The sequence below is a fragment of the Lagopus muta genome, chromosome 5, assembly GCF_023343835.1.
Source record: "Lagopus muta isolate bLagMut1 chromosome 5, bLagMut1 primary, whole genome shotgun sequence".
Lineage (NCBI taxonomy): Eukaryota > Metazoa > Chordata > Aves > Galliformes > Phasianidae > Lagopus > Lagopus muta.
Genome location: NC_064437.1, coordinates 24055956 through 24083850, shown reverse-complemented (window position 1 = coordinate 24083850; position 27895 = coordinate 24055956). Strand labels below are relative to the sequence as shown.

General features: G+C 41.1%; 3 protein-coding genes across 7 annotated transcripts; 2 read left to right on the top strand and 1 right to left on the bottom strand.

Annotated features, from left to right (window-relative positions):
• Positions 1–2881: 2881 nt before the first annotated feature.
• LOC125693539 (14 kDa phosphohistidine phosphatase-like) lies at positions 2882–8100 on the top strand. Of its 3 annotated transcripts, XR_007377143.1 has the most exons (5): positions 2882–3052; positions 3295–3419; positions 6109–6249; positions 7340–7493; positions 7639–8100. XR_007377143.1 is itself a non-coding variant. In XM_048945618.1 (4 exons), the coding sequence occupies exons 1-3, from the start codon at positions 2923–2925 to the stop codon at positions 6199–6201; spliced, it is 348 nt and encodes a 115-aa protein (XP_048801575.1). In that variant the 5' UTR covers positions 2882–2922; the 3' UTR covers positions 6202–6249; positions 7340–8100. The 3 variants fall into 3 exon arrangements, 2 of the variants coding, with proteins under 2 accessions (XP_048801575.1, XP_048801574.1); XM_048945618.1 differs by having other exon boundaries at positions 7340–8100; XM_048945617.1 differs by lacking the exons at positions 7340–7493; positions 7639–8100 and having other exon boundaries at positions 6109–6295.
• Positions 8101–8221: 121 nt separating this feature from the next.
• METTL18 (methyltransferase like 18) lies at positions 8222–10592 on the bottom strand. Of its 2 annotated transcripts, none has more exons than XM_048945615.1 (2): positions 10485–10592; positions 8222–10322 (listed from the first exon to the last, which is right to left on the bottom strand). In XM_048945615.1, exon 2 carries the CDS (start codon positions 10158–10160, stop codon positions 9180–9182), a length of 981 nt encoding a protein of 326 aa, XP_048801572.1. In that variant the 5' UTR covers positions 10161–10322; positions 10485–10592; the 3' UTR covers positions 8222–9179. The 2 variants fall into 2 exon arrangements, with proteins under 2 accessions (XP_048801572.1, XP_048801573.1); XM_048945616.1 differs by having other exon boundaries at positions 10452–10550.
• Positions 10554–27877, top strand: C5H1orf112 (chromosome 5 C1orf112 homolog). 2 transcript variants are annotated; one of them, XM_048945608.1, is made up of 25 exons: positions 10554–10781; positions 11204–11243; positions 11969–12057; positions 12964–13068; positions 13587–13727; positions 14651–14813; positions 15118–15202; positions 15705–15843; positions 16276–16356; positions 16982–17046; positions 17489–17637; positions 18550–18658; positions 19215–19401; positions 20106–20188; positions 20544–20595; positions 20933–21022; positions 22297–22482; positions 23143–23265; positions 24423–24518; positions 24759–24872; positions 25261–25365; positions 25704–25784; positions 26313–26426; positions 26739–26920; positions 27016–27877. In XM_048945608.1, the coding sequence occupies exons 1-25, from the start codon at positions 10683–10685 to the stop codon at positions 27026–27028; spliced, it is 2691 nt and encodes an 896-aa protein (XP_048801565.1). In that variant the 5' UTR covers positions 10554–10682; the 3' UTR covers positions 27029–27877. The 2 variants fall into 2 exon arrangements, with proteins under 2 accessions (XP_048801565.1, XP_048801566.1); XM_048945609.1 differs by lacking the exons at positions 10554–10781; positions 11204–11243 and adding an exon at positions 11681–11699.
• The last annotated feature ends 18 nt before the right edge of the window (positions 27878–27895 follow it).

Sequence of the window (27895 nt, the reverse complement as noted above, 5' to 3'; positions counted from 1 at the left end):
AACTGTCCAGGTTAACTGAGACTTTTCTCTCCATATTGGGGTTTTCCTACTCAAAGGCAAATAACTTCAGACTTTCTTTGGCAAAACCAGTCAGAACAAGGCATGCTTCAAACCCAGAACAGTAAACCCCACCTACTCATTCCTTACTTTGGTTAATAAAGTGTAAGGATTTGCCACCACTGCATGTATATTTTCAACAATTCTATTAATTGACCTCAAATCTTGTACCAAATCATAGCTCTTGCTGTCCTATTTTCACTGGCAAGACTAGGGTGTCACATTTGGATTTGCATTCAATTAATAATCCAAACTCCAAAAAGTTTTCTTTTATTTCTTTTATCCTTCTACAGACTTGTATCCTCAAAGGGGCACTGCTTTACCCTGATGGAGCTGGCTCCCGCTTTTAACTTAACTTCTATTGGGGCTGCATTTTTGGTTCTGCCAGGCATCCCCAGTGCCTACATGCCTGGGTATAAATGATTCAAGATTTCTGTAACTTCTGGGTGTACAACATTGTTTTTTATTTCCAGTTTGGAAAACTTCCCAGCTTCCGTCATTCCATCGTTCAGCTTTTGCAATCAGAGATGGTCCCCTTCCCTCTCAGCTTGAGACAGCTTCTCCACCAACGTCCCATTTCCTTGTTATCTGCACACTGCTTTCAGTCCAGTGGAGGCAGAACTCTCCCTGGGTCCTTCCAGGCTCCCTGTACCTCTTCCCGGGGAGACCTCTGGGTCCTCGGGCCATGACTTAGTGCAACAACAGTAGCAGCTGCTATTGTTCTTCCCAGTTTCTTTCTTTCATTAACATCTCTGTTCCTCAATCAGTTTTTTCAGATCCCTCACCTCTCTTCTCAGTCCTCACATCCCTGTTACATCTTGCTCATCTTTGTCTTCCTCAACCTGTGCTTTTTGCAAATCGTTTTTTCCTTTTTTTCCCCCCCACACTTTCCAAACTTTCATAATTACAAACACTATTAACATATTTCAGTTTCACCTATACCCCCTTCCCATTTGTAAGTAGCATGCTGTCTACAGCAAGACCCTTCTGCCACAGGGGTGTTCACATGCTGGCACCTATCTGTCTTGGCCAGTGCAGATCACAAACTCTAATATCTCAAACTTACTGTTTTTCTTTAAGTCTTTTGCCATTTTTTTCCACAATTCCACTACTTGTACCCTCAATTACACTTCCATATACCATTAAAACAGTTTGTCCCACTCCCTTCAAGACCCACAAGTCAAGCAATACAGTTCTTCAACTTCTACAAACATCCAGCTCTTGGTCTGACAATTAGAATACTCAATTATGATAACTGGTCCCATTACTTCATTTATATTCCTGGTTTCTTACTCAATATTCCCTGCTCTTCCACACCTCTTGTAGGACATCTCCTCATGACTTACAGGTTCCCCTCCAATCTAAACCTACCTGGTCCGCTGATAGTTCTTGCCTGTTCCTACAGTGTTCAGGTAAGGGGAGGGAGTACTTCTGAGAAATCTTGGGGTGTACCAATGGGTTCCCCTCCCTCCAGCTGGTCGAACAGAGTGCCTCCTTCCTGGCTCGCCAAAATTGATGTGCAGAATCAAACTCTATAACCCACATAAGGTTATAAAGCAGGTATGTTTATTATGGCACCAGGTGCGAGGGGAATTACTCCTCATAACTTGCACACCAAACCGCCTATTTGTCACCTATTTAATATACAAAATCATACATATGCATCGGATTACACAAAAGGTGGTTTGAGCTTGCTTACGAGTCCCAATAACTCATCATAATATTTCTATTAGTTTAGGGAAATCATTATACTATGTCCCACCTCTGGGCACATGCATGCTGCTCTCTGGTCATCCTGGCACCCTTCTCCAACTCTTCCTCATGAAGGCTTCCTGGTGTACTTCTCACCTTTGGCTTGCTCAGTGGTTTTTGAGACCACAGTACTGGTGCTGACTGGATTACATCCTGGTTCTTCCTACAAGGCTCCTGTTGTGTCTGCATAAGTCTATGATCTTGCAGGTGTCAGACCAATGGTTTGCATAAGTGATTTTGCTTTACATCTGCGTGTCAACATGGTTATTGAACATGGTGGTGACTGGTTTGACAGCTGGACTAGATGATCTGAGAGGTCTTTTCCAACCTTAATGATTCTGTAACGCACCTCACCGAGACAGATTTTGTCACATTCCCTGCCACACTTTGTCCATGCAAGACAGCAAAGATGGCAGGCTTGGCCTCCTAATTATAGCCCTTCCTCACATTCTCACTCTCTGAGGTTTAATTAGCAGGAATTTGGCTTGGTTTATCAGCATTTTGGTCATTTACTTCTTTCCTCACAGTAATTATGCTATCCTGTACCCAAAAAGGTAACTAAAAGTTGTTTCTAAAATAACATTACAAATCTTCACTGAGATTTCAGAAAGTAGCTCAGTTAACAATTTGCCCTAAGAACCAAAAAAACCATAAGACAGCTTCTCGTATAAAAACCAAATTCATCCTGTGAAGCATCTCCAATATTGTGCTCAGCTGGTACTCTTCTCGGAGCAACTTTTTACACAATCTGATTGTGACAGGAGAAGGCGGAATGGCGTTAAACTACAAGAGGGGAGATGGAGGTGAGGGAACTCTTCACTCGGTGGTGAGGAGCTGGCGGAGCCGCCCAGAGCTGTGGGTGCCCCATTCCTGGAGGTGCCCTGGGCAGCCAGAGCCCACGGCAGGAGTGGAGCTCAGTGATCTTTTAGGTCCTTTCCAACCCCACCATTCTGCGGTTCTACGATCGCCTCTGCTTCGCTAATAGTTTTGTTTGTGGTACGCTTCGGAAACTTGCGTTAATAATGACGCGCTCGGGACGAGCCGCTGGGCGGTGCTACACGCGGCCGCCCCGCCCGCCGAACCCTACGTTCACTCCCGGGTTGTGGGGCTGCCATGGCGGCTGTGCGGGACGTGGAGATCGATCCTGATGGCACGTTCAAGTACATCCTGGTGCGGCTGCAGCGGCCTGGCGGCGGGGAGCAGCGCGACATCGTGCGCGGCACCAAGGCGGCCGAGTTCCACAGTGCGTGCCGGGCGGGAGCGGGGCTCTGAGGCGGGGAGCGCCGTGCGTCCCGGCTCCTCTCTCACCCGCCATTTCGAAGCGCCTCAAACCGCGTTTGTCCCGCTATGCTCGCCATACAGCCTTAATTACTGCTCGTGCCCGTCTGACAAGAGAAACCCCCCTTCGGCTCGGAGGGAAAACTGGTTGCGAATAGCTGACAGTCCTAGTTATAGGGCTCTGATGGCTCTGTTCTCCTTGTACAGATCACATCTTTGAGAAAGTAAATCCTGAGATGGAAAAGCTGGGATACGAGTGCAAGTGCCTTGGAGGAGGGAAAATTGATCATAATAGCAAAGAGAAGAAAATTAGGGTGTTTGGGCTGTCTACAGTAAGTGCCTCTTGTATTCCTTTCCATCTCCGTTGTTCTAGAGGTTTTGTTTTGTAATAAGTAAGTGTGGTAACAAATCAGAGCATAAATGTGCCCTGGGAATGTTGCCTGGCTCCCCTGTGGGGAAAACACTGCTTTAAGGGCAGGAGACCAAAGCCAAAGGAGCAGATAATGTGGAATGATAGCTACAAACAAGGCTAAAAGTGGAAATCAGCGTTTCCTGGCTCACAGACTTAGTGACAGAGGAGGAATAGCCTTGTTATAGCCACGGGGTCACGATTCAGTGTGATCTTTGGCTATAGAAACGTTGGCTGGCAGTTGACCAGCTGGGTTGTGAACAGTCTGTGTGTGTGAGAAGGGCGCACCCAGTGTGGGTGGGCTGGGTGTTCGGTGAGCGAAGGTACAGCTGTGCACAGATCTGTTTTTGTGAGAATAAAAGTGGCTCTGCGTGTGGAAACCTGAGCGTTTCTGTTCTGTGCAAGTTACTGAGTCTTCTCATAAAGAAACTTCAGTGGTGATTTCTTGAATTGAGGGAATGTACCATAGTCTGTTTCTTGTGTTGCTCTGTGATGCAGTATAGCTGCTTCTGTAGTAATGCTGTGAGCAAAGGTTCTTTGCTTTTAATGTAGATGAGAACAGAATAGTCATCGCTTTACATTTAAAAAAAATTCAGCTGATCTGATAGAACTATTTCAAATCTGCTAACCTTAACCTGATAACACGTTCAAGGCCTAGTCCCTATTGCTTAACTGTTGTTAAATGTTACTGTTGCTTTTGTTCTAAGATGATGAGAAGGAATGGTTTTAAAAGAAGGAAGATACAGATTAGGTTTTAGGAAAAAGTTCTTCGTGCAAAGGGTGATGAGGTGCTGGGACATGCTGCACAGAGAAGCTATGGGTGCCTCATCCCTGGAAGTGCCCAAGGCCAGGCTGAATGGAGCAGCCTGATCTGTAGGGGTAACTGGCCCATTGGCAGGGATTGGAACTGGATGGGCTTTGTTGTCCCTTGCAACACAAGCCATTCCATGGTTCTCTGGTTCTGCTATCTCTGCATCTCTGGCTCTTCCATCCCAGATGCTTGCTGTTTCTATGATTCTTTGACTCTTGCCAGCTGGAATCACGTGAAAAAACTCACTGCTATAGGATTTGTGCTAGGGAGAGAAGACAGTGGATAATACTTGCTCTACTCAAGTCTCTTGATTGTGAATGCCTATCATCATTGCATTGTTAGGTGAGGTTTGACACCTGCCTTACTAATTTAGCTGCCAATTTACTGTTAGAAGTAGCAGTTAGCACTTGAAACACACTGCCAATGGAAAGTGCTTTTTTTTTTTTTTTTTTGTGATTCTTTTTGGTACCTTGAAACATACGGATGAGCACAAGATGAAAGCAGAGTTTTACTACCAGGAGGGCATCTGTTGAGTAGAGACCTGGAGATTTGAAAGACTTCAGCTGTAGGTCAGAAGTTGGTATAGAAATCATTCTGATGCTTTTTTTCACTTGGAGATTTGCTGTCAGACTCTTAAAGAAGATTATCTTTTTTTTTATTTTATTTTTATTATTATTATGAAGACCAGAGAAACTGATTCTTTTAAAGTAGATGCTGTGTTGTTATTTGCAAAGCTGAATGGGGGTCTTCAAAGCAGTTACCAAAGCAAGAGTGATCTGTAGAATTGTGATGTAAAATGAAAAGTATAAACCAGCAGTATTTTTTTATATAGAGCTCCATTATCTGGTAGTTTGAAGAGTCTGATGCATTTTCTAATGCTTCAATTCAATTTGTGCAGCTTAAATGCTAGTTTACTTAAGCTGTTCCTTCAGAGATAGAGCCAGTGATGAATTATTGTGTTTTGTATGAATTGCTCAAGCAATCTTGAAGTTTTTTCAGTCTGAGTTAAATGGGTTTCACTGAATATTACTGGAAAAAGGCAGTAAGGTGGAAATAACAGGTTTTTATCAGTAGACTGAAGTCTTTGACAGGTGACAACTTACTTGCAGTTCTGAAATAAGAAATCAAGATTAGTAACTTCAGGCAGTCAAAACGATGGAAGCGCACCTTGTATCACAACTCTTCAATTTCAGTGAAAGACTGAAACTGTGATAAATGATTTAAAGAGAGTTAAAAATGAGATAAGTCTGATGATGCTTTAGTTTTTAGAGTTGTAGTGCTGAAGATTATTTGTGTATGAAATTATGCCAGAGAGATAACAAGTAAAGACCTTGGTCCCTTTGGTGACTAGAATAGTACTCAGATGTTCACACATGGCTTCCTGTTCTGTTTTCCTTCAGCTGAGCTGCAGCAGATGCTTGTAGGCTCATATGTTGATGTGGGTCAATACAGTCAGTAGTTTAAAAAGAACATTCAGTAAATAGAGTGGCTGAGGGATTGGGAGTGTTTTAAAGTAAGCTTTTTGTTAGAGAAATCGTGGTGTATAAAATGCATCCTGTTACTGGAGATTGACTCATTTATTTTCTGCAAATTGGGTTGGGGGAAATTGGAGATGATAATAGAAAAATGAAGTGCTATATTGCAAGAGCAACTTTTTTTAGAATGTGCATTTATTTCTAATTTTTATTTGAGCTACTTGCAGTATCAAGCTGTAACTGAATAACGTGTGTTGACAGCAATTGAATGGTCCTGTGGAGTCGCTTTCTGCACTTGTCTAATAAACTCTTGCTCTTTCTTGCAGGGCTATGGAAAAGCAGATCATTCGGTGACTGTAGAGATACTGAAAAAAGTGTACACAGATTATGAAATTACATGGTCAGATGACAAGAAATAAATTGGCTACTTATGAATGTGACAAGCAGTTCAAATCTGGAAACTTTCTGTGAGTTGTGCTTCAATAAATAGAATGGAATGTATGTTATCATGAATCCGGAATACTGGACTCTCCTTTAATTTATAGTACAGTTAAATAATCCCCAGGTATTTCTTAATTTGCAAATCATTGCTTTGTGCAAAAAAAAAACAAAACAACTTCAGAAAGTGATTGTATGCCTGGTACTCAGTAACCAAGAATAGCATGCATGTCACTAATCTGCAGCTTGAGCACTTCCCGCTTCTATTTTCCTCTGGGCTTTTTTTCCCCTAACATTCAGTGAAATAACTGTAACGGATGCTGTTTAGTTGGTGCCAGTATACAAAACTGATTTATTTTTTTTTTTGGCGTTGTCCTTTCCCAAAACCATCAGATGGTCTTCAGGAGGAAGTCATCAGCTAAGGGTAGCGCATGTTAAAATAAACAGGCTTTTAAATTTAATTTCCTGAAACGCTTTATGACAGACTTTAATGTTTCTCACTACAGTACTTACGAGAAAGACATAGTTTATACAGGATTTCTTACTGCAGTGACTCTCAAAAAGTATGGGGATGGGGCAGGGGAGAAAAGGAGAGACTTGAGCTGAAAATTGAGTTGCCAATTGACCTCTTTGTTTCGTAATAAAGAAATTGGGCTTGATACAATGGTTTACATTATAAAAAGGGGGCTTTGAGGGTCCTCCAAATTCTATTATTTTCTAACGTAATTTAACTTGGAAAAATGCTGTTTGCCCTACCAATAATAAGTCTTAGAAGTTAAGACGAAGATTTTTTTAATTCCAGATCATGAAAAGAAGCAGGAAACTGGTCACAAGGGCAATGATGATTTAGCAAGTAGAAAAGTCTTACTGGCTTTCCTGATCTAGGAACAACACTTTTACTGATGCTGAAACAGCAACAGAACAATGAGCTCACAAAATTAAGAGTTGAATTCTGCTTCCTCTCGGTGTGTCTGCTGACTTCTAAAAGCAGAACAGAACTCATCTGAAGTTATGGAAATCTCAATGCTGATTTCACCTGAGAAAAATATCCTATACTGATTCTCTTATCATTCTAAAATGGGAACTTAATTACAATGTGTTGGGTTTCCTTTTTTGTAGGTGTGCAATCACTGTGTGATTGTGGCTCTAGCAGTCTTCACTTGAAATTCCTAAAAGATCTGATTCTGTATTTGCATGAAAACTGAGCTGCTTGAGCAATCCACGAATAAAATGAGGATGCTGAACAAAGGAATGTTATTAAGCCTGAGACAGGGTGAGTTTGATCAAGGAATATTTTCAAGAGGAATCATTACAATTGTTTAGTGCCTTCTTTATTCACTGTAAATACATGAGATTCTTGTTCTTAACTATATTCATTGTCATAGGAAGTCAAGATTATTTTTTTTTTGTTGCTTTAGGTACCATTCTCTGAAACAGCGCCTAGCAGGTGGCCAGTCAGCATGTGCCAGCAATGATTTGTCTTCAGGCTGAGGTATATAAAATAGCAAGTAGTAGTGGTGTTCCAACTTTCCATTTTTGACAAAGAACTGTTAACAGTATTTCACTGACCTGTGCCAGGGCTAAATCTTTTTTTCTGTTCCCCTGTTCACAGTCAGCATCTGTCTGTCTTTGGCAGGTTGCAGTGCAGTCACAGCCTTAGCATCAAGTGACTGCTTTTTTCCCTCTCTGCTATGAGAGAGCACTTCAGTAGTGTCCTAAGCATCCATTTAAGTAGTCTACTTATTTTTGTTCCATAAACAATTCTAGTTAAGACTCTTCAATGAAGTATGGGAAATCCTCTATGGCTATCTTAATAGCAACATGGTCAAAATAGGAACCTCCAGTTGGCTTTCATACGCAGAAATGACAGGAACTTACGTAATACTATGTGACTGAAATCACTATTGTAGTGATTCCTTTTCCATCTTCTCAGACAGTCTTTTCGGCCTCGAGTTTATACAGTCTCCCTTTACCCAGCTTACTGTAATGGTTGACTATCTCTTAAGTTTTTATTTTTGCAAGGACACCCAAAGCATTATTGCTGCAGTAAAGCAGCGTGTGCTGACAAGAGGTAAGATTGATGTACCTGGTACAGTTGTGTAATAGCTTTCTGTCCAAAATAATTATACAATGTTATTTTCTTTGTGAGTTGTTGGTGATTCCAAACACTTGGGACTGGATTTTGTAGTTCTCTCATTTTGTTTGCAGTTTTTCTTATATAATTTCTTGAGCAACATAGTCTTGTCCCACTGTGAGCATCTTCAGCCTAGGACGCAGAAGAGTGACTTGTAAGCAGACTTTTCTGAAAGTTTGCTGCCCTGCCCAACTGCTTAGAAGATTGAAGAGTTATGATAGTGTTCAGCAGTGCCCCCAGTAGCCTGAAATTACAGTAATGGAAGAAGGCAAGTTTGGAAAACGGGCCATACCATGTGGGCAGTTAGTATCTGCGAAAGTCTTAGAAAAGGAAGTAGTACAGATGGTTAGAATACAACGATAAATACAATCACATCCCCCTCTGGTGGCAAAGCAGCAGAGCGCACAGGTATGCAGCTGATTCTGAAACTTGTTGCTGCAGTTAAATCATAGCTGAGATGGGAGCCTGGCCCTTAAGAACTACTTGCCCTATATTAGGGAGCTAAATGATCGCCCTCAGGCTGTGCTGGCACTGCCAAGGAATGTGAGAGGGAGACTGGGAACAGTGACTTGCTTTATTTTTAAACACATACAAGTAACAAAATGGGCTGAAGAGATGATACTTTATGCAGGACTATACTTTTCTACCAGAATCAGAAGAGTCCTTCAGTCAAGCATCAGAATTTGTCAAAATATTTTCAATAGCTAGAAAAGAACAGCATTAACTCATCCATTTTGAATAACCCAGTAAAATTTAAAAATACGTATGAGGATAAAAATATTTTGTCTTTATCAAGATAATTTTGGAGCACTGCTGGAATTCATGTTAAGTGGAGTCTTTAAAGGCTATTTCTAAAATAAAGCGCTTTAGCCCTTCCTCAACTTCTTTCACTATGCTGCTCTTAAACACCTTCCTCTCCTCGAGGAATTTTTCAAAGAGGTAGGTACCCCCACCGACCCCAAAATAATGCACTTTGCTTGCCAAATACACACGGCCATTTTTAGCCAACAGCTGAGCCAGCGTATCGTGCAAAGCACCGTAATAGTCGGGGTTATAGATGGTCTCAGACGTGAGAATTAGATCGTATTTTGAACAGGGCTTGCTGCTGCTTAACAGGAGCTGGCTGATTTCAGACCACCCTCCAGAGAAAAACCTGCACTTGGTGAGCTTGTCAGGCAGGCACTCTGATTTCTTGCGCTTCTTTGAAGGAGGCTTAATATTCTTTCTGTCATCTTCGCTGTCAGCCTTACTGCCATCATTTATACAGTTAGCCACCACATTAGGCATGGTTATTTCCTCAATCACTGTGCTGTTGTAGTCCTGAAAGTGGACTTTCTCAGCATTTCCCTTTAAGGCGACTATTCCCAGCAGTCCAGCCCCGCACCCAAGATCCAGCACTGTCTTGTTGGCAAACTGGATTTTGGCTTCAGAAAGGAAATCCATCAGATCGTAGGTGCACTCCCAGATTTTCAGTCCTCCCTCATAGACTCCTGGGATGAGATCAGAGTGAGAAGAAACACTTTTTGACACAATATCTTCTTCATGGGTGCCATCTTGGCATGTCAATTCCACGACAGACATATTTACATAGCACAGCCCTGATACTGTTTCCAGGACTTTATTTTCCAGTACCTTACTGACATCTGCAGGGATATAGTGCTCCTTAGCAGCTTTGATGCAGACTTTTTTCTCTGGCAGCCTCGTCTCTGGGTGTTTGTGTGTTGGAGAACAGGGCTCTGTCTCATTCTGAGCATTGGGCTCTTTGCTTTCATCTTCATCAGGAAAAAAATTAAATCGAAAATCCATTCTCAGGATTAACAGACTGGGAAGTCGCCAGAAGTACTCATCTAAAAGCAGCGCTGATGTATTTCTCTTTTAGAGGATGTTTTCAGGCACTTATCGCTGTGGAAACGAGCGCTCGGTGGGCAGCATACCCGCTGCTTTGCCAATGAATCAAGCGAATGATTCCTGCAAACAGAGCAAGCATTTTTACACAGTATCAAACTGCCAGAACGTTAACGCCAGCAAACTGGTAGCAACATCCTAATTTTCTCTTTTTTTTAAAGAGAGGAAAACTTCTAAACGCATTTTACGCACCCGTTCCCCCGGGGGCCCGCTCCCTACACCCACCACAAGCTGCAGCGCTCAGTCCCCCTCCGCCTGGCACGCGTGGTTGGCCTTCCGCTTCCATATGCGCATGCGCACCGCTGGGAGACAAGGGGGCGTAGAATACGTACGCAGCGGCCCCGCGGCCGCAGAGGCTGCTGGGAACGCGGCGCCGAGTTGAGTTTTCCCGCCACCGCTGAGGGGAGCGGAGCGTGTCGTGCCATGTCTCAGACCGACCCCGAGGTGCTCCTGCGGGAGCTGGGCGGCTGGGACTGGGAACTGTGCCGCAGGGAGCTGCCCGCCGTCCTGCCCCGGCTCCTCATATCCTTCCTGAAGGGTGGGAGGGGGGCGGGACTGCGGTAGGGGGAGCCGGGGGAACCCACACGGGGTACCCTGAAATGGTGGGGCTGCTCCGCGCAGTTGAAGCATGTAAGCCTGTGGGTGGGTGTGGGGTTTTGCTGGAAGTGAGAGCTGAACTTCACCAAAATAAAGGCGAGAAATAGCGTGTGGCTCCTGGAGAGCTTTTAGTAATTGCCCCTGTTCCTTCCCATCCCCCAGAAAATTAAAAAAAAAAAACAACCATAATCATGGCATACAAAGCATGCTCCCAGGACACAGAAGTGTTCTGATATGCTGAGCACCTGTGCTGGTTATGGAGCATCCCTTCGGTTTGTGGGGTTCTGCTTCTGCTAATGCCTTAATACAGTCTTACTGCAGATCCTGAGTTTCCTTAATGCTTTTACTCTATGTATCAAGAGTCCGAAGACTGGACTGAGCACATCCGTAAGTAGCAGGCAGCTGGTTGTCTTTATGCTAAGGCTTATTGTGTTGCACGTATAAGTTCTGCGTGAGTTAATGAGCTCTGCTCTCACCTGTGACTTTTCTGTCATGGTCCTGACCAATCCTGCACTTTGTACATTACAGGAATCACACACACAGCTTCATAAAGTCTCATAAGATGTGCATGTAAGGCTGTTTTTTCTTTGCCTCTATTTATGATTTTTAGGCTCTTGAAAGGGGGAGGTGATGCTTTTTGTGGTGCTGGCTGTTATCTCACAGGTGGCCAAACCCTACCACCTACTTCTGTGATCAAAAAATATTGAGATGCAGCTGTTTAGGACTCTTGCTAACATTCACTGCTCAGCTATGTGTCAGTGTTAGCCAGCACATCAAACTGTTGTAACTATCTGAGATTAAGAATATGGAAGTTTCCAGTTGTATCTAGGTGCCAGGCTATGGGTAAACAACTGTACTCAGCCTTCAACCAAGTATAGTCCAGTGTGATGCTGTTGCTGATGGTTCTGTGCATGTCGGAGCTATTATTATTAGTGTTTTTTTTTCAGCTAACGTGACATACGTAATAAGTGACACGTTACATTTCTTCTCTCAGAATCGGATGTCTGATCTGTTTCTGTTCCATGGAGTTCTTTTTTCCCTCTGTTCAGTACCTAGTATTTCTGATAATCACATGGTTTTCAATAATGTTTTGGAAATGTTTTGCTTTGCAGGTGTTTTGAGGATCCTGACTGAAATGTTTTTGCCTCATATCAGCCTTGGAGATTTGGAAGAAACGTTTTTCTCTAAAGTATTACCTAAGGTATGCCACCTTCAATTGAACGTGACGTTTTCTGTCAGTACAGTACTGAAAACCTGCTTACAATGCATTGGTTCTTCTTTTGAGGGCTCAGCAAAGCATCATTACTTCGCATGCAAAGCTTGAAATAAATATTTGACTGTTAAAAGTTTAACAGTGTTGCTGGATTACTTATGTGATTTTTACCATTCTATACAGTGGGGAGAGGATTGAATAGTGTCTTATTTTCTCTATTTAATAATAGAATTGCTTTTTTTTTTTTTCTTCTTTTTTTGAGAATGTTGGGCTTTGTATAGAGCAACCAAGGTGGGGAATTTTACTTTGAGGCCAGCTTTCGTGATAAATAAGCTGAAGAACCCAGTACTCCTATCACAAATAATTTTTGTCATATTTGTGAGTAATATTTTGAATAAGCCTTTAGGCAATATTGATCTAACATATGTTCTGTTTTTGATTAAATGGTATTTTGTGCTGTGGTTGTATTATACATGTATCTTAATGGTGTTAAAGTGGTGCTGAAATGCCAACTAAAGGTTCAGGCCTCATCTTGTATATTTTAGCAAGCCTGTAAAAATGCCCAGTTGATTTCCATTTCCTTTCCTGAGTGTCCTGTAGCAAATTTTAGAGGTACAAGAAAAGTAGCTCATAGCATGCATCTCCTGAACAAGGATTACCGTGCCATACCCTGCATTTGCCTGGCAACTGTCTATAATTTGGGAAGAACAGATGGTTTTCACATCTTGGTATATCATTTTGTTTACAATTTATGTTCTAGAAAGCATCGTTTTCTCCCGTGAGTTATCTTGGTAGTCTCTGACTCCTGTCCAAGGGAGCACGCAGGTGTTGCTATTTATTATGTGCATGTTTATAAATAAAATATTTAAACTATGTGAATTTTTTTCCTGACAGACTCTACGGTTATATGATAAATTAATGTATGAACTCTCCAGTGAAGCCAAAGGATTAACTGACCAGAATACAGAGTTACGCAGTACTGTAAGGAATCTTTTACAGGCAAGTCCATTATGCTTAGGTTTTACCTAATAAATTAACTGGGTTTTTTTGAGTGTTTATGCTGTCTGCTAACTAGCTGGCAAAAATGTAATCCAAACATCACTTCAATTGAAGTTCAGTTAAAATTTTATGAATTATTTGACTGTGTTTAGCCTGTGATGTTGATCAGAATGTAAAGAAAATATCAAATTTTGCATAGTTTCTAATGCAAATTGAGTGTGATTCTCCATATTTAAAGACTAAATGTGGCAATTATTATTACAGCCATTTAGGAGTTAAGATGTTTTCAAAGTAGAGAACAGTAGCAAAAAGAAGTGGGGAGTGGTATCAGAAAAAGCATTGAATTTGTTGATATTTTGTAGACCTATATTCGTCTTTAACAAACTACTTATTGATGCAAATAGCGGTGAACTTTGAATGTCATAAAATCTAGGAGCAATTCTGCTAAGAAAAAATGCTTCTGAAGTTTGTACAGGAGTTGGAAAGCATTAATTATGGTTGTTTCTTCTTGATTTAAGACTGTAGTGCAACTCCTGGAAACTCTGACCAGTTGTGTACGATACATCTGTACACTGCAAGACTGTGTGCCCTTGGAGAGTATCCGCACCCTGCCATCCTCTGTTCTTTATGTCATAAAGAACACATTTACACACTGCAAGGTAGGCCTGTGTTAGAAGGAGAAAAATTGTCTGACTGATTGTTTTCTGGGAGATGATCCCTTTATAAGAAGATCCTGTTTCAAAATAATGTTGCTGTAGGATTTATTTCTATTGCTATTAAATCATTTACAGCATGTACAAGTACAAAAGTTATTTTTCATCTGTCTGCCCACCAATTTGTACCTGGTAGTGGCAGGCATAGGCCCTCCTATTTCCAAATTTTGCATCAGTGTCAGTTGAACATAAGCTCTGCTTATGAATGTAGGCTGTGATATCTGTGCACTTCTGATAGCTGCAGGAGTTTTCAGAGCTACAAAGGGTCATGAAAATGGTGCTGCTTGCCTTATTTATATGCGTGTTCCAAAGTGGATTGGAAGTTGAAATGAAAACCCTCTTATTAGTTACAAGGAGTAACATGTATCAGTTTTTAGATGCAACAGTAATTCCCACTTAAACAGCCAATATGAAACGAGGTTATTGTAAGGACACAACAACTTTTGGTGAGCCTTCACTTTCACCACTTTTTGTTTTGTTTGCGGACCATTTACAGCCAGATTTGAACTCAGGTGCCATACCTTTTATGTAACAATTTTAATTCTGAAGTTTTGGGAAATGTTTGGAATGCTGCTTTCTTTGTTCTACAGCTATACTGTTGTGTTCAGAAATATGATCTGAGATTCATGAATCAAATGCTAATCCAAAGCCAACTGAACTCACCAGAGCCAGACAGACTTCACTAGCTGTTGATTAGGCTGTGCAGGTGAATAGCATTTCATATTTAGCAAGCAGGTGTTGGTATCAGAAACTACAGATCTAGCTGAGTATTGAGTAGAAGCATGTACATCTATGCTTTGTTCTTTTTGAAAGGTCAGTCTGTGATTCCTGAACTTTTTTTTTAACCTTGTCTTCCCCATTTCCTATAGGATAGCGAATCAGTGTACTGTGGGCATCTGCACTTGATTTCTGACCTCCTGCAAGCTGTGTTCAAGGAAACTTATTCTCTTCAGAAACAGCTAATGGAACTGTTTGATCAGATTTCTGTGGGGTCTGCATCTACTGAAGATGACATCACAGATATGGTGTCAGGTACAAGTGGATCTAAAGGTTGTTAGTTTTGCTCAGTCTTTTTTTTCTTTTTTCTCTATGGAAAGAATGTTTGAATCTTTAAGCATGGTTCTGAGTTCAGTTCCTGCAGTCCTGACCAGCCCTTCGGAAGGCAGCGTTTTGCTGCTTGAAACCCTGTGTGTGAGATGGGGAATGTTGAATGTGTTTGCTTGAAAGGGACAGCCCTAAGAACTGAGCCATTCTCCTGATTTAGCATCAGTGCGGTGCTGTCTGTGAAATTATGACTGCTTGAATTCAGTTGTTGCTATTCTTATTTCTTTCATAGTAATTCACACCGTGCTGGAGATCTGCTCTGTCATTTCCAATATGGACCATGCTCTTCATGCCAATACATGGAAGTTCATAATCAAGTATGTCTAAAAAATCCTGAATTTTATTGCAATCTGAGCCGTAGTTCTACATAACCAGAGTTTCACTAGCTTCGTGTTCAGAGTTTCGAATGAAATGGAGATTAGATAACTCAATTTCTTTGAAAATTTAGCTAGTAAGTAGAATTCAATGCACCGTCAGTGAAAACAGGAATCATCCATGAAGAAGTGATAGAAGCTTGACTTGAGCATCTGAAAAAGCTTTGTTGAATAAATAGTCTTAAAGAGTTCTGACGTGCAGTTTTGTAGATGTTTCTAACTTAAACTGTGCTGTCTTGTGCTTTCAGCCTACCTGCCCTCTGTACTTCTGTCACGGTTACGAAGAGTGCAATTTTCTCTCAGTCTGTTTCCCTTCAATGTGGATATTGCACAAATTAATGTGGTATAAATCGGCTCAAATAGAAGAATTAGTTGTTTGGATTTGTTCTACTTTAGTGCGTGATCACTTGTGACAATTAAACATCTCATTATATTCCTCTTTTAGGCAAAGCCTGAAGCACCATTCTCTGCTGAAGTGCCATCTGAAACACAGTGACATCCTCAGCGGTCTGTGCAACGATACTCTGCTTTCTTTTCACTCCAGTTTACAACTAGCTGAGGAAATGAAGATGTCTGACATTCAGGTGAATTAAAAAGCTTCCAAAGCTGCCACTGAGCTTCTGCGAGATAAATTCACTGTGTCTGGGGTATTATTTTTTTTAAATGTTCTTTTTAGCTCATGTGTGGTGGGCAGAATACCTTCTTCTTTTGAAACTGTGTGCAAATCAGGCCACTTGACTTCATTTGTATTGGCACTGGAAATGAATTTCCACCATTTTCTATGGGAGTTTTGTTTATTTCCTAAACTGATGAAATCCCAAGGCGAACCAAAAGATAGCATTTCAGTTCTGAATATTGATATGAAAATGTTGAGGATTTCTGAAGTTTGTCTCCCACTGCTGCTGAGTTTGCAGAGAGTTAAGTGTGAAATGGGTTTTGAGTGCTGCTAGCAATTTAAATTTCCTCTGAATCCTGTTAGTCTGTATTTGAAGTTTTAGACCTGCTCTTTTGGACAGGATGGCACTGACCTCAGGCTATTCCAGAAGACTGTCAAACTGTGCAGATTCTTTGCCAATTCCCTGGTATACTACACCAAGGTAGGTTTGATTATTTGAATTCTCTGGTGGTGTCAGATTGAAGCCAGCATACTTTAACACGCAGCACAGTCTAATGGTCTGGATGCAGTGTTAATAGTTAAAAATGCTACTGTACTGATATCAATTCTGACACGAATTTCCTCCCCTCTTAGTTGCTATGTTTAAGTTTCCTCATTAGTAGAAAAGATGCTGTAAACCGACCCATTTTTAGAAAGTATGTGAGATAATTTTGCTCTCTAGGAGAAGCAGTGATGGTGTGTTCTGCATCCACTTTGTCCCATGGGGTAAGAGTGGGAGTTTGATTTTTAGCATTCTGACTGAATGAGACAGCCTTACAGTGTATGTCAGAGTATTTAACGTATGGCTGTTGCAACTCTTCTTACTATTTTTGTAAAAACAAGTCTAGAAATGTCACTATTTTCAGTAAATTGTATATATGTGCATGGTAATTAGACAATAAGCCATTCCTGGGATGGTCCTGTACTTGTTTTGTGCTGTGGATTGTTAAAACTTAATCTGTTTTTGCATGCTTAGTATTCACACACTAATATAGCAGAACAGAAAGAGAACATTTAATTGTGTGTTCTATAATTTAAGTACCTTTCAAAATTAATGACTTTTGCAGGAATTTCTTCCTTTCCTGTCTGACTTATGCTCACAGTTGCATCAACTGTTCCTTCAGATATACAGGTAAGTGAAATTCAGAGCATCTAGGACTTTTTTCCCAGCTTTCAATCTCTTAAAAGCTCCCAGTGGGACTCTGGTTCTACCTAAAGTAAAAGCTTTTATTAATGTGATGCTTATAAGTATTTCCTTCCCTAAACTGTAAGCAGCTTATCGTTTTTCTTTCAAAAGTTTTGCTCTGTTTGTTGCATTGTCTGTATTTCTAACGTGTTACACATTTTAAAACTCACAGAACGTAAAGTTTTCTTTGCAGTGTTTAGAACAGTGCTGAGTTTTGAGCTGAAAGACTAAATACAAAGTTGTAACTCTCAGGCTGTAATAGATATTAAAAAATGAGGAGTCCTTTCATTTATATAGCAGTAAGAGGGAGAGCACGAGTTGGCTTTTCTGTAATTGCTTTGAAAAGTAATGCCACTGAGAATGTTTGGGTTTTTTCTTCTTTCCTCAGCAAATTTCCTCCCAGTCTTTATGCTCCAGCGATCCCAGAGGTACATCAAGATGAAATATCGCGGGTTTTTCTTGTGGCTCTAGATCCTCTCGTCAGTCAGCTTCTTCCCTTTAGCCCTTTCATGGAGCAAGTGCTAAGGGACACTTCAGGTGTGTTTAAAACACAGCTACCATCAGTGCAGTGCTATGCAGCCATGTGTAAGGGGCCAGAATTTGTATGGTGACATTCTGGACCACATTCTGTACTGGCTTGCTTGCACCGTTTCTTTTGTTGTTACTGTGTTATAGTCAGCTGAATGCTAGTTCAGATGAATTGCATAGAAGTTCACATTGCTGTTGAATGCATATTTTCCAAAGTGCTCACAATGACTTTGCAATCAATTTGGTTAACAAATCCTATTAATTGTACTGTTTCGCACGAGTTCATTCCATATTTGCCACTAACATTTAAAGCAGAATAACCATTTTATGCTGTGCTGTTGATTGAGGCAGATATTTCTCCTGATACTTTTTTTTTCTGTGAAAAACAAAATGTCTTCAAAATGGAAGATGCTTATCTTTGTCATAACCACCTTTAACGTTTCTGCACTTACCTGCATGTTATAATTCTGGATAGCTGTGCAACATTGTGAGAGTTATGATGTGAGCATCAGTTGCTCCTTCTCTCTGTGTAGGCTGGGTGGGCTTGCTTCTCTCCCATGTGTGTGCTGTGGTCTTGTGGTTATCATGACACACTCAGGAGAAAAGTTTGGGCACTCAGTGTCTCATCCAGTGCTGTCAAGGGGATAGGAAGCACAAGGCACATAGATTGTAACTCTTTGCAGCAGTACTACAGTATTTTAGCTTTTAATGGATAAAGAATATTGCATTTATTTTTCACTTCAAACACAATTAAACATTGTTTTTATTCTGAGTGTGTCTATAAGAGACTTTGGATTGTTTTACTGAGAACTTCTTTGTATCACCAGTTCTTCATCTTCTGTCAATTGCTTAAAAGCTAGTTTCAGCACCATATATATTTACCAGGGTGATTAATAGCACATTTCAAAACCAATTCTCCAGGTCTTCCTGCTGAGCAGCAGCTGCCCCAGTGTCTCCTTCTGATTACCATCATGGACAAGCTGTCTTCTCAGCCTGAAGAAGTACAGACTCTCTGGAACACAGGAAAACGGTACCGAAAATGTTTTCACTGTAGTTCCTCACTAGAGGGATCAATCTGCGCAGGCAGTGGGGCTCAGTTGTTAGGGTTTCTCTCACAGATTTGTGAAGTTTGACATCCTTACGCTGGGAAAAACAAGACTTGGTGTTCTGCTTCAGGGCTGAAGATCAGAAATACGATGATCATTGTCATCCTTTTCAACACAGGCCATTCCATGGGTCTGTGAATATCTTTCTTTATTTCAAGAAAGGGATGATACTTAGACTACATCCAGGGCGAAGAAAGAGATATGTATATAATGTTGACACTTTGCTAAGTTAAAATCTTGCATTTTTACGCCTGAATGCTCTAATAGTCTTTGTAAATAGTGCTTGTGAAAGAGGAAGGTAGTCAGAAATACAAATCTAGCATATAAATAAAGCGCTGAAGTTACTGCCATAGTTTCTAGTTGAAGACAAAGCTTCTGTAGTAGAGATGGTGTTTGCAGGATTTGGGGCTTGCCTATCTGTAACACAACTGTTATCGTTTTTCTTCCTTCCCCTCTTCCTCCTCACTCCCCCACCCCCAGCCTGTCTTTTCTCTCAGCTCTTTTCCAGAGTTTCCAGCAATGTTTTGCCGAGCTTTCTCTCCCTGTTTGTTTGCCAGAAGTGATCAGTACAGGACAGCCAACAGTCCCCATCACCCTGTACCATTATGTCTGTGTCCATCTGTGCTCCTTCATTGCTTCCACACTCCCATCACAATTTCCTCATCTGGTAAGACTGATGTTGCTTATCATCTTTTCAGCTGTTGTGATGCAAAAATAATATTTTTAAAATAATGAGTTATGCCTAATGGTGCAGCTGAAGAAATGATTGAGTATCAAGTGGTTTGACTTGCTCTTCAAAATGCAGAGGTGCAGTTACACACAAAATGTTACCTGTGAGGAAAGGGGAAAATCAAACTGCGTACAAGTTCTTGTGGAACCTTAGTGTGTTGGAAATTCTTGTTCTCTTCCCACGGGGATACCGAGTTGTTAAGAAAACTTCAGTGCTTTCACTTATGAGGAAAGGATTGATTTGTGTTTAAGTAAAGCGCCAGTAAAAATGGCAAAAAATAGTACAGTTGTTTAAATGTGAATGTATGTCTGTATATACACACACACACACACACACACACACACACACACACACACACACACACACACAGCAGTTGCCTTGCAAAGAGATGTGCATCATGAAGTATTTTGAGAAGTGGGGCACCTTTAGCTCTTTGTAATGAATGTATGCACGTGTTCCAAGTTTGCAAAACTAAAGCTGCTGGGTTAATATTGTGGCTGAGTAGAAAGAGTGAGGATCAGCTGTTAAAACATTTCAAATTGGACGAGCTGAGAATCCTACTGTTCTAATTAATGGAGTAATAGTAGTAGTAGGCCTGCAGTTTGTTTCTGCTTGAATTTAGATGAGCATTTTTTCCTCAGGAGCACGCTCTGCTGGATGCTGTGCTGGGTTCTAGTATGATCACATCCCTGCTAGCAATGGACTCATGGTGCTTCCTTTCTCGGTAAGAGATTCTTATTACAAATCAAGCAGGATTCCATAGATCCAGTTAGTTCTGTTACATGAGAGAGAATTTTAAGACAAACTTGTCCCAGCATTGAATTATTTTCAAATATAGAAGTAATTTGATAATTAGGAACAGAAATAGCTCAGCCATTTTTATTTTCATTCAAGGAGAACATAATTCTGTTATTTGATTGCTTTCTGGAGCAGTTCTCAAGTAAATTTTATCTGTGCTTAAATGTGTTAGGAGAAATGGCCATCTCTGAGACAAGATGTATGATATTTAATTTGTACAAGTGTAGGAAACACAGACTCATCTGTACTTCCATATAACTTTCCTCTTTTTCACATTTCAGGTATGGAACAGCTGAACTGTGTGCTCACCACTGTATGGTGATTGCTCACTTGGTAAGAATCAGTGATGTTTGGAATTCAGCACCGGTTCTGATCCTGGTTCTACTGCAAATTTCTAAATCACCAAAGAGGAGAGTTTAATGGTTCTTATCCAAATCCAGAACGGAGATGACTTTAATTCCTCATTTTGGGCTAACAATTAGCAAAACAGTACTGTGAAAATACAAAGCCATCTAGCTAGTATTCCTGATGTGTCCTGCGTTGTCTTATGGAGTGTTATTGTTGTCATCTCACGTAGCAGTTCTTGGAACATTCAGTACAGAATTCATTTGCTGAGTGGTGATTTTTTTCCTTAATTTAATTAGGTTCATTTCCTATTTTCCTAATCCAGATAAAGTCGTGGCCCAATGAGTGTCATCAGGTCTCAGTCTTGGGTGTGCTGCTGAAGCGCATGCTGTTCTTGATGGCTCCAGATCATCAGGCAAGTACAGCACCAGCTGTGCCTTTAATAAACAGCTCTGAATCAGAGCCCTGTGTCCGAAGTATCTTCCTCCTGTCCTTCAGAAATGTCAGGATGTTGAGTGCCCACTAGTGTAAATTTGTTAGTGTTAGTTCCTAATTAGTGCAGATGTGCTCTTCAAAGCAAGGCAGGCACGTACACTTCTCTATAGTGGTGCACTTCTCTGATAGTGACATACAGTAGTGTGTCAGTGAAGTCCTTTCTTGAAGTATGGAAAGAGCACATCTCCCTAATTTACTGAAACTGTATTTCTATCACTGAAATTGTACAAGGTACATAAAATCTAATTTGTAGTCATCACTTGTATTCATTTAATAGAGATTATGATGAAGAATCATACTGCAATATGTAACTAATACCAAGAAAATCAACATAGTAAAAAGAGTATTAAAATAATTTCAGTACTTGGGAATACACGTGTAGCTTTTCTTTATATATACTTGTGTAGATAGATTGCATCAGCTGCATGGGGTGACAGTAGTGGCTGATCATCTGTTCAATCACTGTTGCTTGTGAGAAGACAAGTAGGCTCAAATTTTGTTGCAAAGTAGTCTGGAGTAAGAAGAACAGCAGTCTGCAGAAGCAGGCTCTTAAGGATCATCATGGCAAATGTTCAGACTCTTCCTAATGCCTACATGGATGTCAGCAGAACTGACTCATTATTAATAAGGAGACTGATTACTGCAAGCAAACCTATTGGTGTACTGCTCGTCAGGAATGAGAGTTTCTCAAGATCTCTGATATAATCTGTTGGGATGGTTTGGGGGTTGATTTAGCAAGGTGATGCACATTTATGATCCTTCATCTCTCTTCTAATATCTGGGGCCATTGCTTCAAGTAGCTGAGAGCATAAATAGCTTAATGGTTCTGATGTCCTACTTCTGGCAAGGAGGTGGCAGTTCTGTAGTTTGTTGTTGAGTTTTTTGTTTGTTTTCTGTTTACTGAACAAATGGATTTTCTTGAAAACTATATCATGTAAAACTTTCTAATATAATATTTATAAAGCAGATAAGAAGTGTTTTCCTATGCCTGGTCTAGTATTAAATGGAGGTTGGTGGCCCTGCATGTGACAGGGGGGTTGGAGATTCATGATCCCTGAGGTCCCTTCCATTCTGAGATTCTGTGATTTTCTTTTCCTTGTTGGCTTCACAGCTTCTTGAGTCATTCAATTCTTTTCTGGTCCCATTAGTTCATATTATTTTATGAACGAATGAATTTTATATTTTTATTTACAGGTGGAATTTGCTCACAAATTTCTCCCGGAAGAAGTGGAAAACTTGGCTGTGTGGCAGCACGTGTCCCTCAGAGCCCTGAACCCTGATCTTGGGAAGCGAGTGGTACGGGAGCTCTGCATGGCAGCGCTGGCGCAGTGCAGGCGGTGGCTGAGCAGCAGGCGTGCCTGGGGAGAGCTCCAACCTGTGGTAAAGAAGATTTGGTTCTCTTTGTGAAAGCATATGAACTCTGTGCTACCTGACCATGAGGAAGCTGTGGCTGTTGCCTCAGTTTTTTTCTTCTATCTACTGCACAGCTTTTTTTCTATACCTCGTCAGCAAACGCATCATCAAGAACACTGATGTTAATGTTTCTTACAGTGTGCAATGCCTCTGGGGCCTTTACTCTGAGGGTGATAGTGGAGATCTTTTGGTTTATTTGTTACTCTAGTTGCTTTTTGCTCTCTGGATGAGCAGATGTGCTTTTCTTTAGAATTTCCTGTTTTTATCATATTATAAAACTACTTCTAAAGTCTGGATGGTTTTGTGTGGAATCAAATCTGAAAGGTGCTCACTGGTCTCCCTGGCAAAAGCAGGGAGTGGAAGAACCCAGAAGGTTCCATGTGAAGTACCGGCTGCCAGCTTCCTCCTGGCAGTGCAGCTAACAGCTGTAGCACCATCTGAGATCCCACAGAAGTTACGGATGGTTCTCCTCACTTTGGAAGCTTTGCTGGCCATGGGGTTGGTGGATTAGCTGTGCTGTACAGCTGTGGCACAGCCCATTAGGCTTCTTGCTATCTGGTGTCATTTTAGATACTTAATGTGAAGCTGGGGTTTTTGTTTTACTTATACAACATTTTTTCCTACTAGAATGTTGCCTTTTCTGTCTTGCTGGTTACCTGCAATTTTTCTGGTGATGCTTTGGAGGCAGAACTTCGGACATCTATTTTGGGAGTGCTTGGTCAGTTCTGGACTTTCCTTCAGGCTAAGCAGGTGAGAGTATTTACTATTCTGACAGTGAAAACATGATGTCTGTGGGAGGCTGCTGCTGCTACAGCATGTCTGTTACTAAGTTGTTTTACTTGGGTCAGACCATTTCTGTAAAGCACGATTCTGTTGTCAGGTGGCTTGCCTAATAGATAGGCTTGTGCTAGGAAATGGAGTTTGAGTTTCCCCAAATGCATGGCTCCTCCTTACTGCGTCTGTCACTCGGTGCCAGACTTGCTTAACAAGAAGTCTGAAATACTTCATTCTGATTCATCTCAATTACGTATTTGGCCTATGTTAAATGTCTATTAGAAAGTGAACAAAACCCATGGTGATACTGGTTAGCACAGGAAAGCCTACAGAGCTAGTAACTTTCCTCTCATATTTGAGAACAGGGGGTAAGGTGATCTCCCCCTTGTGACTATATACCCAATCATTCATGTCTGCAGCTGGAGTCAAGCAAAAAAAAAGTAATTATCACAGTTACTACTCCAGATTAAAACAAAACAAAAACAAAACAAAACAAAAAAACCCAAAGGAAAGGAGTTGAGAAGAGTCAGCAATGTGCCCTTGAGAAAAAGAAGGCTGATAATAGCCTGGACTGCCTCTTGGGAGGAGTGTTGCTAGCAGGCTGGGGGAGGCAATATCCTTCCCCTCCTCTCAGCACTGGTGAAGCCACTCCTGAAGCTGCACTCCCCAGTCCAAGAGAGAGATGGCATTCCTGGAGAGGGTCCAGTGAAGTGCCACAGAGGTGATCAAGGGACTGGAGTGTGTGTCCTGTGAGGAGAGGCTTAGGGAGCTGGAACTGTTCAGACTAGAAATGGAAGTTTTTGGGAAGATCTTATCAATGTATACGAATGTTGGAAGGGAGGGTGCGAAGAGCCACCCTCTTTATTTTGCTTATATTGGTGAGTGGAGGAAGGAAAAGGGGTTTAAGAAAGATCATTAATAAAAGTCTGAGGAAAGGATCTTGAAAAATACAACCACTTAGAAATATGTATTTGTATTTCTATCTCAATCTTCTCTGCTGCTTATGATGTATTGCTTTAAATGTGTAATTAGGCTAAGAATTTCAGGATGCTACTGCAAATACTTTAGGTAGTTATTCCATAAACTGAAATACACTGATAATGCATTTGCTAATACCTTGTGATCTGTTGAAGGTCTCAGATGAACCATGTCTCCAGCAGACGTTGTGTTTATTACTTCAGCTTCTGGAGTTTTTCATCCAAGCATTAGATGCTCAACTAATTAGCCAGGTAAAGAAAACAACCAAAAATTATGAGCCATGTGCTTCGTGAAAAGCTTATTCTTTGTGATTTAATGACATCCCAAAGTTACCCCATGGCTTGGTCTTTATCCCCGCTAGTTTTCCTCAAGCAATAGCACACCTTCTTTTGTTTTCAGTCCCACTTCATAAAATCAACATCCTCAGATTCAATGATTACACAGAGCAGCATTCATCTGTTATTCTGTTTGCTGGGCTTTGTTTCCTGCAGGTATTTTCCCTGCTGTCTTCCCTTCTCCGGATGGATCCCCCCGATCACGTTCGTCAAGCAATGCTGGATTTTCTCTCTTCTGTGGGGAAGGTGTTTATACCACCAGAAGTACAGGTAATAATAACAGTGGTTTTACTTAGTCTTTAGACTTCAGCGAAAAGATGCTCAACTATTGAAATATAAAAGATTGAGTTAAATACATACAGATGTGCCACAGCTTAATCATCTTGGAGATTCATTTTTCATTGGCACCCCGAGTGCATGTAAGATGCTTGGTTTATTTATTTGCTCATTGCTTCTCAGCGGTTAGAAAGGGCTGATGTCTGAGCCCCTAAGAAAGCATTTCACCTCCCTTACAGAAATGTGTTGCCAAACAGAGCAGTAGCACTCTCACATTTCATGAACCTGTGCCTTGAGCTTAGACCAATCCTTTAATAAATCAATCATTCTGGTAAGATACAATTAACTGCTAGTAATTGATAGATATTTGGTCTTTTTCCAGAGGCAAGTTGTCCCCCAGCTGTCCTGTTTGTTTGCTTCTCTGCTAGCTGACCAAACCTGGTTGATTCACCAGCGTGCACTGGAGGCATTCAGACGCTTTGCAGAGGTAAGAACAGCAGAACTCTGGATGTAATAGCTTTGGTCATACAGGGATTGTTGTGTCTTAAATGTTTGCTGCTCTTCACTGAAAATACAGGATTTCAGTTACAAATGCTATTGCACATAGGTCAAACTCCTCATGCAGTTACCTGTGATTTCAGGAGCTAGAAGTGAATGAAAATGAAACGTTGGTTGCTTAGATTGATTGCAACAAAGAAGGTTGTTTAAAATACTTTGTCACCAGAGAATTCTTCTGATATTGTCATGGAAACGTTTTTCTTTGTGTATTTCTTTCTTAATATGAAACTAAACTACTAAAGATCTATTACCCAACATTTCTGGCAGGAAACAATCCATGAAGATGTTGTTCCTCAGTGCCTTGATTCTGAAGAAATTAAGAATAAAGTTGTTAATTTTATGGCTAAGGTATGTTGTTGAATCAGCTTACTGCTTTCTTAGTTGATGTTGCACATATCCATGATTTATGAGCCTGGCTTCACTGCCATACTCCTGTAGGTTTTGGCTATGACTGTGTCCATGCCATCATCTACAGGCAGATTAAATAGCCAAGTGTAAGTTAATAAACTGTCCTGTTAAACTGTGATCTGGTTGAACTTTTCTATTTGCTTAAATCATGAGGATTAACAAATGCTACTTCTATGCACGGTGTTCTTCCAGTACTTCTCCATTTTCATTTCAAATGCTTTGTGTTTCCCTCAAGAAAAGAATAAATGGCAAAGTTGCAGTTGTTGTTGTGGGCAGATAAGGTGCCTATGAAAAAAGACAGTGATTTCATCACACTGTGTTATTTCCTCCTTTCTTTTTTTCTTGGACCAGCTTCTATAAACTCTCACACATTCGGATTATTTCCCTAATTGTTCTGGTACTTATTAGAACTGCTGAAGGCTGGTAATGACTTATTGTTTGTTACCTCTCCTGTGGCTTTCTCCCTAGGTAAGGCAAGGCGAAGAGACAACAGAAGCACGTATAGAACGCCTGAAACAAGAAAGGATTACCTGTGGTGCACATTTTATGAAAATGGTTGGGGAACTGGAGTCAACAGGAGAGGTATGTGTACTTCTTTGAACTGCCTTGCCTCTATTGTAGATTTCTGCAATTTTCTGGGGGAATGAGGAAGTATCTGAAGAGGTTCAAGTCAGCCTTTGCTGCCTTCCGTGTTCTAGGAACAAAAGGCTGTGTGCAGTCCTGGACCTCAATATTACAGCTGCATGCTCTGTTCTGCCTGTTAGCCAGAAAGAACTTGAGTGAGACAAGGGAGTCTCTGCAGCTTTCCACTCTGTGAGGGTTTCTTGCATTTGGGTGGGTTCTGATCACATCTAGAAGGGATTAGAGATGTCTAATGCTTACTTAAATTTGCAGCCTCTGGCAAAACGAGCGTGTCACCCCCCGTCTGAGGAGCAGTACAAGTCAGCAGTAGGCACAATGGAGGGGGCAGTGGAGGCCGTGAAGCTGCTGCTGCAGAAAGGATCACCCCCTGCATGGGTTGCAGTGAAACTGGAGGCTCTACATACAGCTATAGCCATCCTCAGAGACAGCATACGGTAAGGTGGCAATGGGGTGTGAGAGATGCTGAAACCTTTCAGCTCTCTGTTGTGAGGGAACTGATGCTTTGTTTGTACCATGGCTGCTGGAGAAGAAAAAAACTGTGACATGAGGCGATGCTCTGCTGCACTGCTAAGTCTTGGTTAATATCCCCAAATGAACTGAGGCCCATCTTACATACCTGCTGTCTGGATGAACAGTATGTTTTAATGGACACCTCTGAGCTGACTTTTGTACACTGCTGCTGTCTAGGTTAGTCATCTTAAGCTCTGCTGTGATGATAAACGTTTCATGAAATTTTATTTTGAATATTGCTACGTTTGAATCTGTTGTGAAAATAACAGTTACCATTGTTCCTGTCACACATGGGATGAGCAGTAGGTGCTGTGTGTTAATATTTTAAAATACACTTAAAAATAACAACATAAGGCTCTATGCTGTTCTCTGAACACTGTTGGTTCTACTCCAGACTAGGGTCATCTTTTAAAAATAATCTTTATTCATCACAGTTAAGAGCAGAATAAATGTGGCGCTTAAATGGTTTGAGTTGAACAGTCCTTCACCGTGCATTTCCTAGCACCTTTTATGCAATTCATGGAAAGAGTTTCATAAACAGAAATAAATATGTTGTACAGATTAATTTTAAAATCATCTTACAGCTAAAATGTTACAAGGATCAATTTCTAAGGGCTTTCTTGCCAGGGAAAAAAAAAAAAGCAACAAAAATAACAAGCCCAATAAACGGGTAAATCAGAACAATTTTCATTTATTGTCATCAGAGCAGAGATGAGTTTTGCTTGCACCACCACTCAGCCTCCATCAACATGTCAGCACCAATGCACCCATCCTGCTGTTCCTCTCTCCAGCAGCATGGCACACACCACAGCTGGGCCTATTGCTCAAGTGCAGGCCTCACCCCCCTGCATTTTTTGGCACAGATTGGAAAGGAGCATCCATTAGAAGGGATTGGGCCC